This window comes from Alligator sinensis, unplaced genomic scaffold (assembly GCF_000455745.1).
Source record: "Alligator sinensis unplaced genomic scaffold, ASM45574v1 scaffold112_1, whole genome shotgun sequence".
Classification (NCBI taxonomy): Eukaryota; Metazoa; Chordata; order Crocodylia; family Alligatoridae; genus Alligator; species Alligator sinensis.
The window spans coordinates 1506178-1520350 of record NW_005841892.1 but is presented as its reverse complement, the minus strand read 5'-3'; the positions used below and the strand labels follow the sequence as shown (position 1 = coordinate 1520350).

Below are 14173 nucleotides of genomic sequence, written 5' to 3'. Positions count from 1 at the left end.
GAATCCTTTCTCAGTCAGAGCATAAAGTGGGCCTGGTGAAGGGATGAATCCAGGTTGTATATTTAAGGAGGTTGTTATCTTTATAACCTCAGCTTTTTTGTCACAAAAGTAGAAATGCAGGTAGTAAATGAAGTAATGGATGGAAGGAGGTAAAATGATGATCTTATGGTTAAGACAATTGAATGCTGACCTGGAAAAGTGACTCAGACATAGATGGATGTCCTGTGGCTTATCATATTGTGGTTTCTATATATTCAAATTGACTTTTTAGAGGTAGTCACAAATAGTGTATTTCCATTTTCTGGGTGCCTGACTGGAAACCAGAGGTCTGATTTCCAGAGCTTCAAGGACTCATTTAATTCAATGTTACCTCTCTCCTTTATATATAATGTCCTTTGTGGCTCTAAGTACCCTGATAATCAGGTTATACATGTCTCAAATTGGACACACAGACTTAGTGAATATGAAGCTCTTTTTGTTTGGGTTCCCCATTTGTGAAATAAGAGTTGAACTTACAAGGACATTGGAAAAATGTCCTTGAACTTACAAGGACATTGGAAAAATAAACTCACTGATGGACTACAAAGCATATTATGAGTATCATGAACAGTAAATATATTGTCTTCAGCAAATAAGGCATGAAATTGCATATTTAAAAACAAAAATATAGTGCATGCTTGTTTGCAGCAACAGCTTGTGAGAGCAACAGCTGCATATCAGCAACTCCTTTGTCATTTTTTCTTTGAGAGTTCATTTCAGAATGTAGTGGTTATTTAATTTCACCCGTATAATTTTTCTACAGGCAACTGGTACATTGACTAAGGTGTATCACATTCTGTGATCAGCCTGCGTAGGATCCTCTGGTCCTTGAGCTTTTGTTGTGAAACGTGATGACAGACGAAATGCATTGGTGGTTTTTGCATATGCTTTTTAGGCAGGGTCTTGTTCTCTGGTGTGGTTGTTGAGAAGGGTGGATCAGGGGGAGAAGTGGGAAGAACTGAGCATCTTTAAAATTTTCCAAAACTATGTTTAAAGAAGAACGTGTTATTTTGGCAATGTTAAATTCCTCCAGCAACTCACTGGTAAACTTGAACATCTCCATGTTCTGAAGCGGATTTTAAATTTGATATTATAATCATGTTGGATCATAGTAATTTTTTTGTTTTTGTTTTCATGAACATGTCTCCATCCTATATCAAAATCTCCAGTTACAGTTGTAGAGCTTGTTAGAAGCTCAGAAATAATTTATCTAAAAATTCTGACATCACTTATCATCATGCCATAACCAGGCATAAACCATGGCTTTAGACTTGGGTTATCATTCTTACAGTCCTCCCTGTTTTAGGGGTTTACTGTGTGCAGAAACACCAGAACAAAAAACAGATAGGTTGCATCTTCTATTCTCTCAACTCTCTTTCTGCTGGTGCCAAAGGAAAGTGAAGCCACTAGTTTATCAATCCAGGAACCAAGGTTATGGCAATCTAAATGCTCCAGTGTGCAAGCATCTGCAGGGCTTAGATTACCCTAAAAATGGTGCAAGCATCTGCAGGGCTTAGATTACCCTAAAAATGGTGCTCCTTATCTAAAGTCAGTTCACCTCAGAGGGGAACTAACTTTAGATTGTGAAGGGTTAACCTAATCTTACAAGGGTTAATCCAACCTAGTGAATACTTACACTTGTTCACAGAACAACTCCATGTCTGGGAAAGCCCTAGGGCTGTGCTGGTTTAACTTGCCCTCCCCCACCACCCTGTTCAGGCTATGTTTCCCCATGGACCTACCAAACCTCCCTTCCCAGGCCCACCAGCCCCACCTGGACCTATTAACTCTCCTTAAACCCACCAGTAGACCCATTTTTTTTAGCCCCTCCCCTCCAACTTACTTACCTCCAGCTGCCTAGGCTCCTCCTGCCAAGCAGCAGATGCTTACATGCATGGGACACCAACTCACATTTAGGTGGCATATACTAAGTTGCCTAACCCTGAATCTGGTTCCACAAACACTGGTTCACACTCCACACGCTGTCCATGCTCAGTGTATTTACATATGTTTATTCATCTATACTGCAAGGGAAATAGAATTAAAAAATGTGTGGAAATGCCAAACAGGACACTTATGAGGCCTTTGGTTGCATAGCAGGTAACAGTTACACCTTAAGGCTAAGTATAGACAGTCAAAAAGCCCAAGGCTGAATTGATTCAGTCTTCACAGGTTAGTCTAAGCTTCAAAGATTGAACTGATAAGCAAGTGAACAGACATTTGCTTTTGATTCCAGAAATGCAGCCACATGTCTGCAGTTGCCCAGGCCAGAAACCAGAGAGCAAGTCACTAAATCACACCTCCTTGCTTGGCTGGGGAAGCTGGAGAAGGCAATTTGTGCCAAGGCTAGTCTGCCCACCCAGTTGGGGGCAGGAGGTTGTAGGGAAGGTGCAAAGCATGCTTTGATGCTGGGGGACTGTGAGTTAACTTGAATCTAGAGGGGATCTGGGACAGAAGTTCAATAAACTGATTTAACCTAAATCAGTTAAGTCTGATACTACATCCATCCAGGTTTGTCTTAAACCAGTACTGGCCATTTTGAAAGTTGTTTATGTCCATTGAACTTCTGTTGTGTTATAGATCTGAGTCACTTTCCAATCACTTATATCAGTTTATGTGTAATTTCTGTCCCTAGCCTAAGTCTTACAAGGAATTATGTGTATGTATATATGTGTGTGTACATATAGATCTGTAATATAATATATGCATATTACAAATGTCTGTAAAAGAAATGGGGAAATGATTTTATAAGCTCTGTTCCTTCACAAACTGTAAAAAACAAAACAAAACAAAAAAACCCAGGAGTGAACTTGTGACTTCATTTAAGTCAGTGACATTGACTTCAGAGGGGTCAGATATTTACCTTGAGTTTTTTCTCAAATCCACACCAGTCAATTAGTAAACAACAATAATGAGGCTGGCACTCTATTAGGAAATCATTATCACCAATTTGTTACAGTCCTTCATTTACCCAGCTCATCGAAGGAGAAGAGGAAAAAAAAGGAAATAAAGTGTATTGCTCAGAATCAACCTTGTTTTCCCAGTACTCCTGTCATTCTTGCCCCTTGCCTTTTCTACTTCCTTATGTTTTGCTTTCCATCCAACCCAGTTCTCATCCCTGTTTAGGTTCAAATTCTATACAGTTTTAAGCTTGGACATAATTTTATACATTTATGTATTGCTATAAAAGACAGTGGCAATACTGGAGTATTTAAAGCTGTTGTAAGTCTTTATAGGTTCCTGACCTAAGGTTGTACCTTGGGAATAAGGAATTATTTTTTATGTTTGTGTATCATCCAGCATAATAGGGCTCTAATGAGGCTACTAGGTCAGTGATGTCTTAGTACAAAGAATAGTTGCGTGTTGATTTTTTTTTTAATCTGCCTCCAGTCATCTCTGTCATCACTCATTAAGTCTTCAATTAAAAAAATTGTGCTTCAATCACAGAAAACCATTTTTCAGTCTCATGTCCACTTAAGTGGAGTCACTATGTTATTCATGGTGTATTTGTCTGTGACATTTTTATTTTACTAAAATACCAGAAGCAAAAATTAACTCTTTTTGTTCTTCCTTAACTTATTTGTGTTCTCACAGCTATGGTTGAGTGTTTTTTTACCTAGGTGCTCTGTGAAAGTTAAAATCAATGGAGCCAGTACTCATATCAGAGACAATGACTTGCTCCTTTTCAACTCAGTTAACTAAGGCCCTTGGTAGTGAACTTAAGTATTGAGATGATCCACTTGAATCAGAGCTTAAGTAAATGTTTCATAATTTAATCCAATAATGATGAAAGCTAGAGTCAATGTTTTACATAGAAGAAGATATATTTATAAAGCAGGGGGATACAAAGGGCAGCCATAAGACTGATATATACCTAGGCTAACGTGATTTACTCTAAATAGAAAAGTCCTACTGAACTTTAAGAACAACTGCAAATGGACTCCAGGAAACATAAGGCACTTTTACATGTGCTCCAGGGGTGGGAAGGTGTGTGAATAGCACAGGTCCAAGGACCTCACTGCCCACATCTTTCCAAGTCAATACCGACCCATCCACCACCACTCTCTGGGTGTGACCCTTAAGCCAATTTGCCACCCTCCTGACCATGTAATCATCTGTGTCACAGCCACTCAGTTTGCTTGATTTAAGATACAGAAGGAGGTTCAAACTATTCCCTAGGCATGAAAATAAATATAGTATTTCGCTATGTTAGGTAAACTACTTTAACAAGGCAAGCCATTTGTGCTTTGCAAAGTTATTTAAGTCTCTTTTAAAGAAAAGATGTATCTGATTAGTCTTTTATCGCTACACTTCCATTTAATGTAGTCTAAAATTGATTTTGTAATCATAAAAAATAGTTACAAGAAATAATTATGAGTGATGTCAGAGTCTTGGCAGCAGATGAATTTTTAGATTAGTGAATTTATGAGAAGCGTGACTTAAAAAAAGAACACACCACTTGAAATCTATGTAGGAAAGTTTTGGCAACTACGTAGCAAATTTTATATAAATGCCTCTGAAAATCTATTTTGTGGCACTGGAAGAGGAAAGACTTATTTCTGGCTTGAAAATATGAATGATAATGAATGAAAAATGTATTACTAGCCTTAATAATGAACAGGAAACTGTGGAACAAGAATTCATCCACAAACTGTACTGTTCTAAGTATGGTTTCAACATAGACTATGGATTATTATCTCATTACCTGGATGAGCTTTTGTGACCCCTTTTGTTCCTATGGGTTTACTGCACATGTGTTTTACTCTCCTAGCACTGACTCCCTCCTTCCTATCTCTCTCTCTTTCTCTCTCTCCCAGCCCCCACCTTTGTCTTGTGTATTCTAAATTCTCTCTCCTTGTTATATTTTGCTTTCTGTGTATCCTTTACAATAGCTTTGGCTTACAAAAGCTTGTGGTCTATTTATGTCTGATTTAGTTAGTCTACACATGTGCATATGCACTCTGCCTTCTAACCTTATTCATGCCCGTTGTTACTGCAAATGTTAGTTGATTGGCTTTTTTTGATTACTTAAATATTAATATTGTTATTTGGAAGACGTTGTTGGGAGAAAGGAACAAATTCTCAGCTGATATAAAAAAAAAAGGAGTTCTCAGGCATGTCAAGATGTCTCATCCTTATTCCTACCTATCCTTTTTTCCTTTGAGTTGTGAAACTATTGCCATGAGTAAGTCTTCGGCATTCACCCCACCACTATATAGTGGATTCTCATATATGAGAAATAAATAATAGTATTCTCTCAAAAGAATACTGGCATTTGATATATACAGCCTATTGTTTTATTAACATAATTGATAAATTATACAGAAGTATCCTGTTTTTTTTCTGGGAAATTGCACTGTCCTCCATGCTCATTATTCAGATAATACATGCATTAAATCTAATGTAAAAGTTACTCATAACTGCAGTGGCTTATAACAAAATACAGCAACTTACATCGGACTTATCACCTTCTGAATATTATATAATTAAATACTGTACATATTTTCTTTCTAGCACCATGTGGGAGTCGGTCAACAGGCTCTGAAGGAACAGTGTTATCACCAAACTACCCCAAAAACTATAGTGTTGGTCACAACTGTGTTTACTCTATTGCTGTTCCCAAGGAGTTTGGTAAGTAGGATTAGTTTCATTCTTACTGTTTCTTGCATACTTGCCACTACTTCTGCACTTATCTTTCTGGATACATTTCATAAGCATCATTTATGTTGACAAATATTCATACTGCATTTTAAAGAAACTTTTGAATGCTAATATTTCTCCTTACAGATTTGATAAGTTCTATATTATGCAGATGTTCTGTTGTTAATACTTGCTGCACACTTGCCTAAAAATATATATTTTTAAGACAATACCATTTTGAAAGTAATTGTGGTTTGCTTAGTATTACTGTGCTTTGAAATGAGAAATATATTATGGATATGTCAGTGTTAAAGAGAATAGGTGAAATTTAGCATTGGTACAAGTCCATATTAATGATTGCTGTGATTCCACGCAAATGGAGGTACACCACAAATTACTGCTTCAGGGAAGGGTTGGGAGTTACATTGGCTTTAAATCTCCACAGCACACTCCTAATTTAGGGTTTGCTGAACTGTATAGAATCTGCCTAAGGGCCTTGTTTGAGTTAGAACATCCTATCCCTTTCTACCTGCAGTCTGAGGTACTGCCCAAAATATTCACAGTATTGTAAATTGAGACCCCACTCCTGATACTTCCTCTGTACCAGAGCTTGTAAGATTGCCCTTTGGTTATAGTTGGCTTCTGTCACTATAGTGACAGACAAGAGTGTTCAGAGGAACACTCTCTGTTGAGATCCAGCATTTTTAAGGGCCTCTTTACAATATCTCAGTCATAAAGTGACCACAGAGGGAGTGATGATTTCACTCATAGAAACTTTCTGGTAAACTGAACTCAACGACCGAAAAGAAAGATCAAGAGAAAGGGTGCTTAGTAGCCAGGTAGATAATGTGTGATATATAAATGTGGTCACTAGCCAGGACAAAGAGGAAAGTATATGGCTATATTAAGGATAAAGACCAAGTTGGAGTAAATCAAGAAGAAAAATAGATGATACAATAGTTTATCAAGGTTGCAGCATACAGAATTTTATAGAAATCAGTAAGATAGGGATTAAATAGATCAAGTAATCATTATGGAATGCAGAAACTTAAATTTCTAGGTTGTTAAATTAAATTGTAGCTAGACTTCTCATGACTGAATTATGGTGTGATGGCTAATTTGTAGCAAATGAAAATTAAAAACATGTTCCTTGCAAATGTTCCTTGCTCTCTCAAGAGAACTGCTGTTAAAGGACAAAAAGAAACACTTACCTTCCTACCATCAGCAGTTGGTCCTGGTACATTAGGTTTGGAACATAGCAGGAAAAAGCCACAATCCATGTTTGCATCCTATCCACAAAACAGAGAATTTCTAGTTTCAATTATGAGGATTATTAGAGGATGCCAGATAGAAACACCATATATATTAATTGGAATAAGACTGTATAGTGCAGTTTAATGATAAGATGAAGAAGTTGAAAGAGTTACAGAAGGAAAAACAGAATTATGTGTAATTTTGGCTTTTTAATTTTTCATATTGTTCAGAAGACTAGTTCTATCTTACTTCTATCCAGTTTCAGCGTATCTTGACATTGCAATAATTCATTAATATTTTATTTCTTCAAGCATGGGGAAACATTATGTACTTGGATTACATTTTCAATAGGAAAACAGTTACAATGTATGTGTGAATAATTCAAGTGTCTTCAAACAGGTCAGTTGTTGAAACAGAATAATGAGATGATAGTTCAGTCCATCTTTATCATTTCACTTTTAGATCCCTGCACAAGGACTTAATGCTTACATAGAAAAACTTTTATCAAACTATTTTCTAACTGTAATAAGAGAAGTGGGAAATGGGCTATGAGAATGGTGGATCTGGAGGACTTCCTTTAGATAAAACTATTTTCAGAACAACATGCTTTCTCATAGGTTTTGGTGACCATTAGGGTCCAGTCTTTGCTGGGACAATCCTGTTTTATATACCTACCCCAGATCTCCTGTTGGTATGGTTATATGAACGCTACTTATACAATAAGTATGTTTGATGTCAAATATCAGATTTCCATTTCAATGTAAAATATCACATCCAAACAATGTGGTAAAGTCATGAATCTTAGTTCTGATATGTCATGTTTTCTAGTTTGTCCCAGCCCTAGGTCTACCTAGATTAAATGTACCTAATTTAAGCATTAAATTTAATGATGGAAGCATGTACTAATGGAACAGGCAAAATCATGATTTTTAGTAAAAGCATTTCCTACTTTAGTGCAGTAAAATTCTTGTTATCTGGCACGAGTGGGGAATGGGACGTGGTGGATATTTAAAAATGCTGATTACTAGAGGCCGGCAGGGTTTGGCCAGACACAGAGCGGCAGGGGGGAAGGGTGGTGGCGGCCGTACATGGAGAGGCTACAGCACAGGGTGGTGGGTGGCAGCAGCGGCTGCCACATGCAAGCTTCCCTCTTCCCTGTCCCACCCCATCCATGTCTGGCCAGCCAGCCAGACATTCCAGTTTATAGCGTGTTCTGGTTACTCAAATGCTGGATAACAGGCATTTTACTGTATATAATATCATTAACAACGTTTCTCTATGCTTATATGGCAATTTTAAGAACAGAAAAGATGCAAACAGGGATTGAAAAGATACTAGTGCCTGGTACATTAGTGGTTTTTGTTAGTCTACAAAGTCAATGGTTTGCAGCTAGAATGGACACAAACCTGACAGTGGAGATCCCTTGAAATACATGACATCTTTTCATACAAATTAGGGTTCACTTATTATACTTAAAACATTTTCCTAGTTTTAGATAACACAGAGAGATTTACTATGCTTCAATTGGTGGAATAGTAATCAATTTGCGTCCTTTGTAGAACTGGAGTGAACTGGACCATACTCACTATGCAGATCACTTGCAGCTTCTGTTGACACAACATTTGTTCAAACAGATAAGCTACCAGCATGCCAAAATGTGGATGACTACCCACACTGGGCCAGATCCTTTCCCTCTGTTATGATGCCAGGGTCATGCAAGCAAGCTAGAATCTGACTGTGGCTGATCAGCTGACAATGGCCTTAGGTCCCAGGATGTTGGAGTTCTTAGGATAAGCAGTTCCACATCAGTCTCCCCACTGTCATCCCAGCATAGGGGCATGCCAGACAAAAAAGGGGATATTTTAGGGAACAGAGGGCACATCTATATGAAGCACTAAACACACAGTAGACTATAGCTACTGTGCATTAGCATGGCAAAAGCTGTACTATGCATTAATGCACAGTAGAATTAGTCTACTGCCTATTAACATCATAAAAAGGCAAGCGTCGCTGCTATTATAGGTACTAAACTTAATGCACAGTGGGCATGTCTACACATGACTCTATGTCACCGGAGCAATGTGTTACGGTGATGTAGGGTCTGCCGGCAAGAAGTGTGATGTCATAGCTGCATCACTGTAGGAATGTGCTCCCTCATTATAGTGCATTGCTATGATGAGGTAGCAGCTAAAAATGACACAGCAGATTTTACTGCGCCAGCATCTAGTACTTCCAAATGCACATGTAGACATGTCCAGTGTGATGCAAAGTTCAGCTGTAATCCAACAAGTTTCAAAAAGCACGTAGTCCCTTAATTAGTTGGCATAAATTAATTGCATCTGCATCAGCTGTTTGAGAATGAGGGACTGTAAAATCTTTCTCACCCTGTTACCAAGCAGACCTTGGTAAATGAAAAAATCTCCCATCTGCTTGGTCATTGAGTTGTAGCATAGAATTTTATGAATTGGTATGTGTCCATTAGTTCCATGATACACAGTGAAACCAGCTTTCTAATACTCAAGCATAATCACCCTTTTTCTATATGTGTAGATAATTTGCTGTTGAATTATAAGTACAAGTGTTGAATTATAGTACAAGTTATGCCATGTATCGTGATTTTACTGTTCTATTATGATTAAGCACAAATAGTGAAGTTAACTGATTTAGCTTATTATTCTTTTCCATTGCTTTGTTAACAAGTATATGTCTGATACTAACCATCATTTAAATTTTGGGGGCTTCCAATCAATGTTACATGTGTATGTGTTTATAGGAGTTCACTCAGCCCACACATACTCATCTAACTCTCCATTTGGTGCTTGTAACCAAATAGTACATGTCAGGAGATGTGGATGTCTCAACACTTTTTTCATATAGGCTCTGAAGAACTTGGATCTTAACTTGAATTGCATGTAATGTTTGAACTAAAATGCACCTTTATGTCACGTGTAAGTGGGATGATGTCTCCTCACATGCAAACAGTTCACTTCTAGACCTGGGATAGACATTCATAAAACAGTACACAATGCAAGTGAAATTCTTGTTTTTTAAGCCATGGACATTTCTTTTTTATTCCCAGTGAGTTCTGATATCTTTATTAAAATTCAACAGATGTTTGTCCAATCCTAGCTTTGTTTCCATCAATTTCAAGATTAAACTTTAGAACTACGAAAACTGTAGATCTTGACATGTCTGTCTCTTGCAGCTCCTGTTACAGTTCAAAGATGATAGTTTGTTAGACACAGATGCTGATATATAGGCCAAGTGCAGGCTTTACACATAAAATGATATAGATTATTGGAAACCAGTCTATACCCATAATTGTACAGAAGTTCAAGGCACATAGACTGGTTTAAAAATGGAACACCCTAGTCTAAAACAGACCTTGATTGATGTGGTATCAGACTTAGTCATTTTAGGTTATACCAGTCTATTAAATTTCCGATTCAGAGCCATGCAGTTGTCAGCCAAGCTGGGCAGTGGCACCAGGGCCAGGGAATTGGAGCTGTACTAGCTCAGGTCTGGGGGAGCTAGGGCCAGGCCCATGTGGCAGGGGCCTCTGCTCCCCCACCACCTGGCCTCCACTAACAGGGGCAGAGAGGAGCTGGAGATGGGAGCCACGCCAGCTGTCATGGCAGGGAGGGAAAGCTTCCACTGTGTGGCCTTGTCCCCAGCCCAGTCCAGCCCTGAGCCAAGAGAGCTGGGGGCTCCCTCCCCTTCTCTGGGTGCTGCTGACAGTCAGTTGCTGGTGGGGGGCAGAGCTGTGGAGAGCGAAATTTAGATCACTTCTTCCTCAGGCCTTTTGAACGTTCTGTACTTAGCCATAGAGTAGCAGAATTCAGTTACTCTTTTTTCACCCAACTGGCCACTTGCTCAGACACAGATGAAGTATTTTTGGCACTTATACACAGTTTATAATTTTATTCTCCCTGCAGTTTAGCCATAAAAGTATATATGAGCATAGTGTACAAGCTTATTCATTAAGTACTATATACACAAGTACCGTAGTATGTCCCAGCAAAAAAAAGCAAACAAAAAACAAAACAACACGCCCCCAACCCTGAAAAAAACCCAGGAGAAATATTCCTCTGTGTTTTAGCCCAGGGGTGGGCAAAATATTGCCTGCGGGCCAGATCTGGTCCATAGAGGGGCTTTGTCTGGCCCATACCGGGTCCCACCTGAACCAGGCATTGTACGACTGTGACGTGTTCTGCCACCCGCTAGGCATGCAGCAGGACTAGGGCAGCTCCAAGGCTGGATTGCCTTTCTAGGCAGATCAGGCAGGGGCAGCTTTTTCCATCTGCCACCGCCGCTGGCCCTAGCCCCGTGTACTGTGGGGACCTGTGCCACATCCCTGGCCTGGTATACCAAACTTGCCTGCTCACACTAAACACCAGCAAGGGCAGATAGATAGATAGATAGATAGATAGATAGATATTTTTTTTTGGTAGAGTTCGAAGATGGCAAACCCCATTCCCAAACAGAGTACTTCTGGGGCGAGGGTCGGGACTTCCCATGGCAAAAGTCAGGGGTTAGGGGATGGCACTTCTCATCCCAAAATGGTGACCAGGGACAGGGCTCTTGTCAAGGGGCGAGTCTACCCTTGCAGCCCTCGACAGCTTGCCAAACTTCATTAAGTGGACCTCCAGCCAAAATAATTGCCTGCCCCTGTTTTAGCCCTGACAGCTGAGTGATTAGGGCATCTGCTCAAAAACCAAGATTTGTCAGACAACAGGTCAGGTATTATTTGTTCCCCTGTCTAGTTCTCCTCCTGAAGCAGAGCCTTTGCCTCTTCTATTTATATTCACTAGATAGATGGAGAGCCTTGGGAGATGGGGTTCTGCTCCATTGGGAGCAAGGGTCCAGGCTAGAACCCAGGCCTGCTCTCTTCTGTTTCAGTAAGCCACATTACCTCTATTTTGTTTGCATCCTAGTGACCCCACATATCCTCTCTCAGCTGCTACAGAGGTTCAGCTTCAAATTGAATGTTGGAATGGGGGCTGTAGTTTAACTTCTGTGTTCAGAAGTTGTAGTAAAACGGGTTCAAGCTCCCTCTCAGTGAACAGGGGGCCTAAGAGCTAGGTTTCCTGCTTTCTGGCTAAGTGCCCTACTCAAAGGAGGATCCAAAAGGAGTGCAGAGACATGGTTACCCCTCCCTTTTCAACTGGACTGTGCCACAGGAGCCTCTGAGAACCATTTTAAAGTCCAAAAAACATGTAAGAATACCCACCATCCTCTCTGTTCTCAAAGGTATATTCCCTGTGCCCCACTTCACTCTCCTGCTGCTTTCCCTGCTGTCCTGGGAGTAGGGGAAGCTTCTAAGCAGCTCTTATCAGCTTTGGCCAGGCTGCGTGGAAGCTTGGCTCAGCTGGAAACTTCAGCAGCAGCAATGCGGGAAGGGAGCGGAGCTTGGGGGATCATGGAGGAGAAGAGAATGGGATTCTTAAATGCTTTGGGGACTTTAAAGGAAGTCCCCAGAGGCTCTCACAGTGTGGCCTGCTTGCACTGGGGGGAGGGGGCTGGTAGCAGGGGTGCAGCCACCCCTGCAGCACAGGTGGCTGCTCCTGCACCCCCTTTTGTCAAATCCTGGATCCACACCTGGCCCTAACCACTTAACTATTGAGCTAAAACAGAGAAGGATCCTCCTTCTGTCTAATACTCGCTAGTCAGGGGTCAATATAGAATATTGTCATTTAACTACACATATTTTATGAAAATGTATAACGCTGTGGCTGCTTGACCAATGCATTGCTGACTCTGTATACATAGGATCCATGTGAATGCTTATTCATTCATACTACGGCTGCATCCAGGTAAGCGTGGACATTTGGCTCCTTAGGGACAACTAGCAGTGAGACACCTTGTGTCACTGCTAGTTGTCCCCAGGGAATGCCCATGCCACGTGCCATGTGGCACATGGCAGGTTACTCCAGGTGGGGAAGGGGAGGCTGCAGCCAGCAGCAGCCTTACCTGAGTTCCTGGGGGCTGGGGAAGCTGTAGCTGTGTCGCTCTTGTAGCTTGGAGCCTGGCTGGCAGCTGGAGCGTGGTTCCGGCCAGCCAGGCACCGGTTTTGAGCAGTGCACACTTTCCCTGTGTGCACCACCCCACTTCTTTCTGCAAAGGTTTCTTTGACCCCTTGATCTCCAGGGGTCAAAAAAGCCCAGCGCAGGAAATGCCTGAATGTGCGGTATGCGGCACCACAGATGGGTCTGCAGCACCACGTACTTCATGGACGTGCTCGTATGGATGCAGCCTACATGGGTAACAGAATGGCAAACTGCACGTAAGTAGCAAAAATGCCACTTACAGGGCTGGGAAACGGCCATTTAGGCATGCAAAATGAAATACAACTTGGTACCTAAGATCTGTTGACAACGGAAAATGTGTCATGTGAGAAATATTTCCAAGAAATGTGGATAATGTTGGCCATCTTTGTAATAGTTTCATTTTTAGGATATTTCTAGATATTTGCAATTGAAAAGAGGCAGTAAGGGCAGGAAAGCACCCACTTAGCACAAGGAGAGTGGGTGACTGATGGACAGATTTTTTTCAAGCTGTTCAGGTGACTGCCATTTATCATTTCACCTCCCCTCTGTCCGCTACTCCATCCCTACCAGCTTGGCTTCTAAAATTTCAGATAGCTGAATAGTTGCTAATAACTTCCTTTAAAAGCAAACAAAATAAAACATACCTTGTAGAGACATGTTTCTTTTTTAACCCTATGACCTCTTGGAGAAATACCTGGGTTTCATTTTTATCTGAAAAAAACCCAAAAAACTGCCTCCAAATTTTAGGCATATTTATTGACTTGAGATCTAGAAATGCACATAAATAATGTGTTTGATCCAACTGTTAACATTTAACTGCTAATGTTTCTAATGTATCACATTGCATTCAAATGTAATTGCATAAAATAGCCACTCACAATTGTAATGTGGAGAGTTTTTTTGAGGCTTTGGGGTGAAAATGGGTTATATATTTTCTTTTTTAATTTTGGGTCTATTTAGATGTTTAGATAGAATACCTATCTAAATCAAAAAAAAGTCTTAGATAGAAGACCTTGCAATAATGTATTCATCTTCTTCAATGACCATTTCAAGGTCTTTACACATTGATTTTATACAGAAAACTCACCACAAAAAGAGCTCATTAGAGAGCCTGATCTGTCAGTTTAAACACAGACCGTGAATTTAGTCTTGAACCCAAATCTGAACATGGATTGGAACACCATTTTAGCTTC

The 14173-nt window shown here is 40.2% G+C and overlaps 1 protein-coding gene across 3 annotated transcripts in view; it reads left to right on the top strand.

Moving 5' to 3' along the window:
- Positions 1–14173, top strand: part of CSMD3 (CUB and Sushi multiple domains 3) — a 1313655-nt gene that overhangs the window by 1058245 nt on the left and 241237 nt on the right. For all 3 annotated transcript variants that reach the window (XM_025197227.1, XM_006018073.3, XM_006018072.3), the window contains one exon: positions 5554–5670. In XM_025197227.1, coding sequence (XP_025053012.1) covers positions 5554–5670 — 117 coding nt within the window. The remainder of the gene's footprint in view (positions 1–5553; positions 5671–14173) is intronic.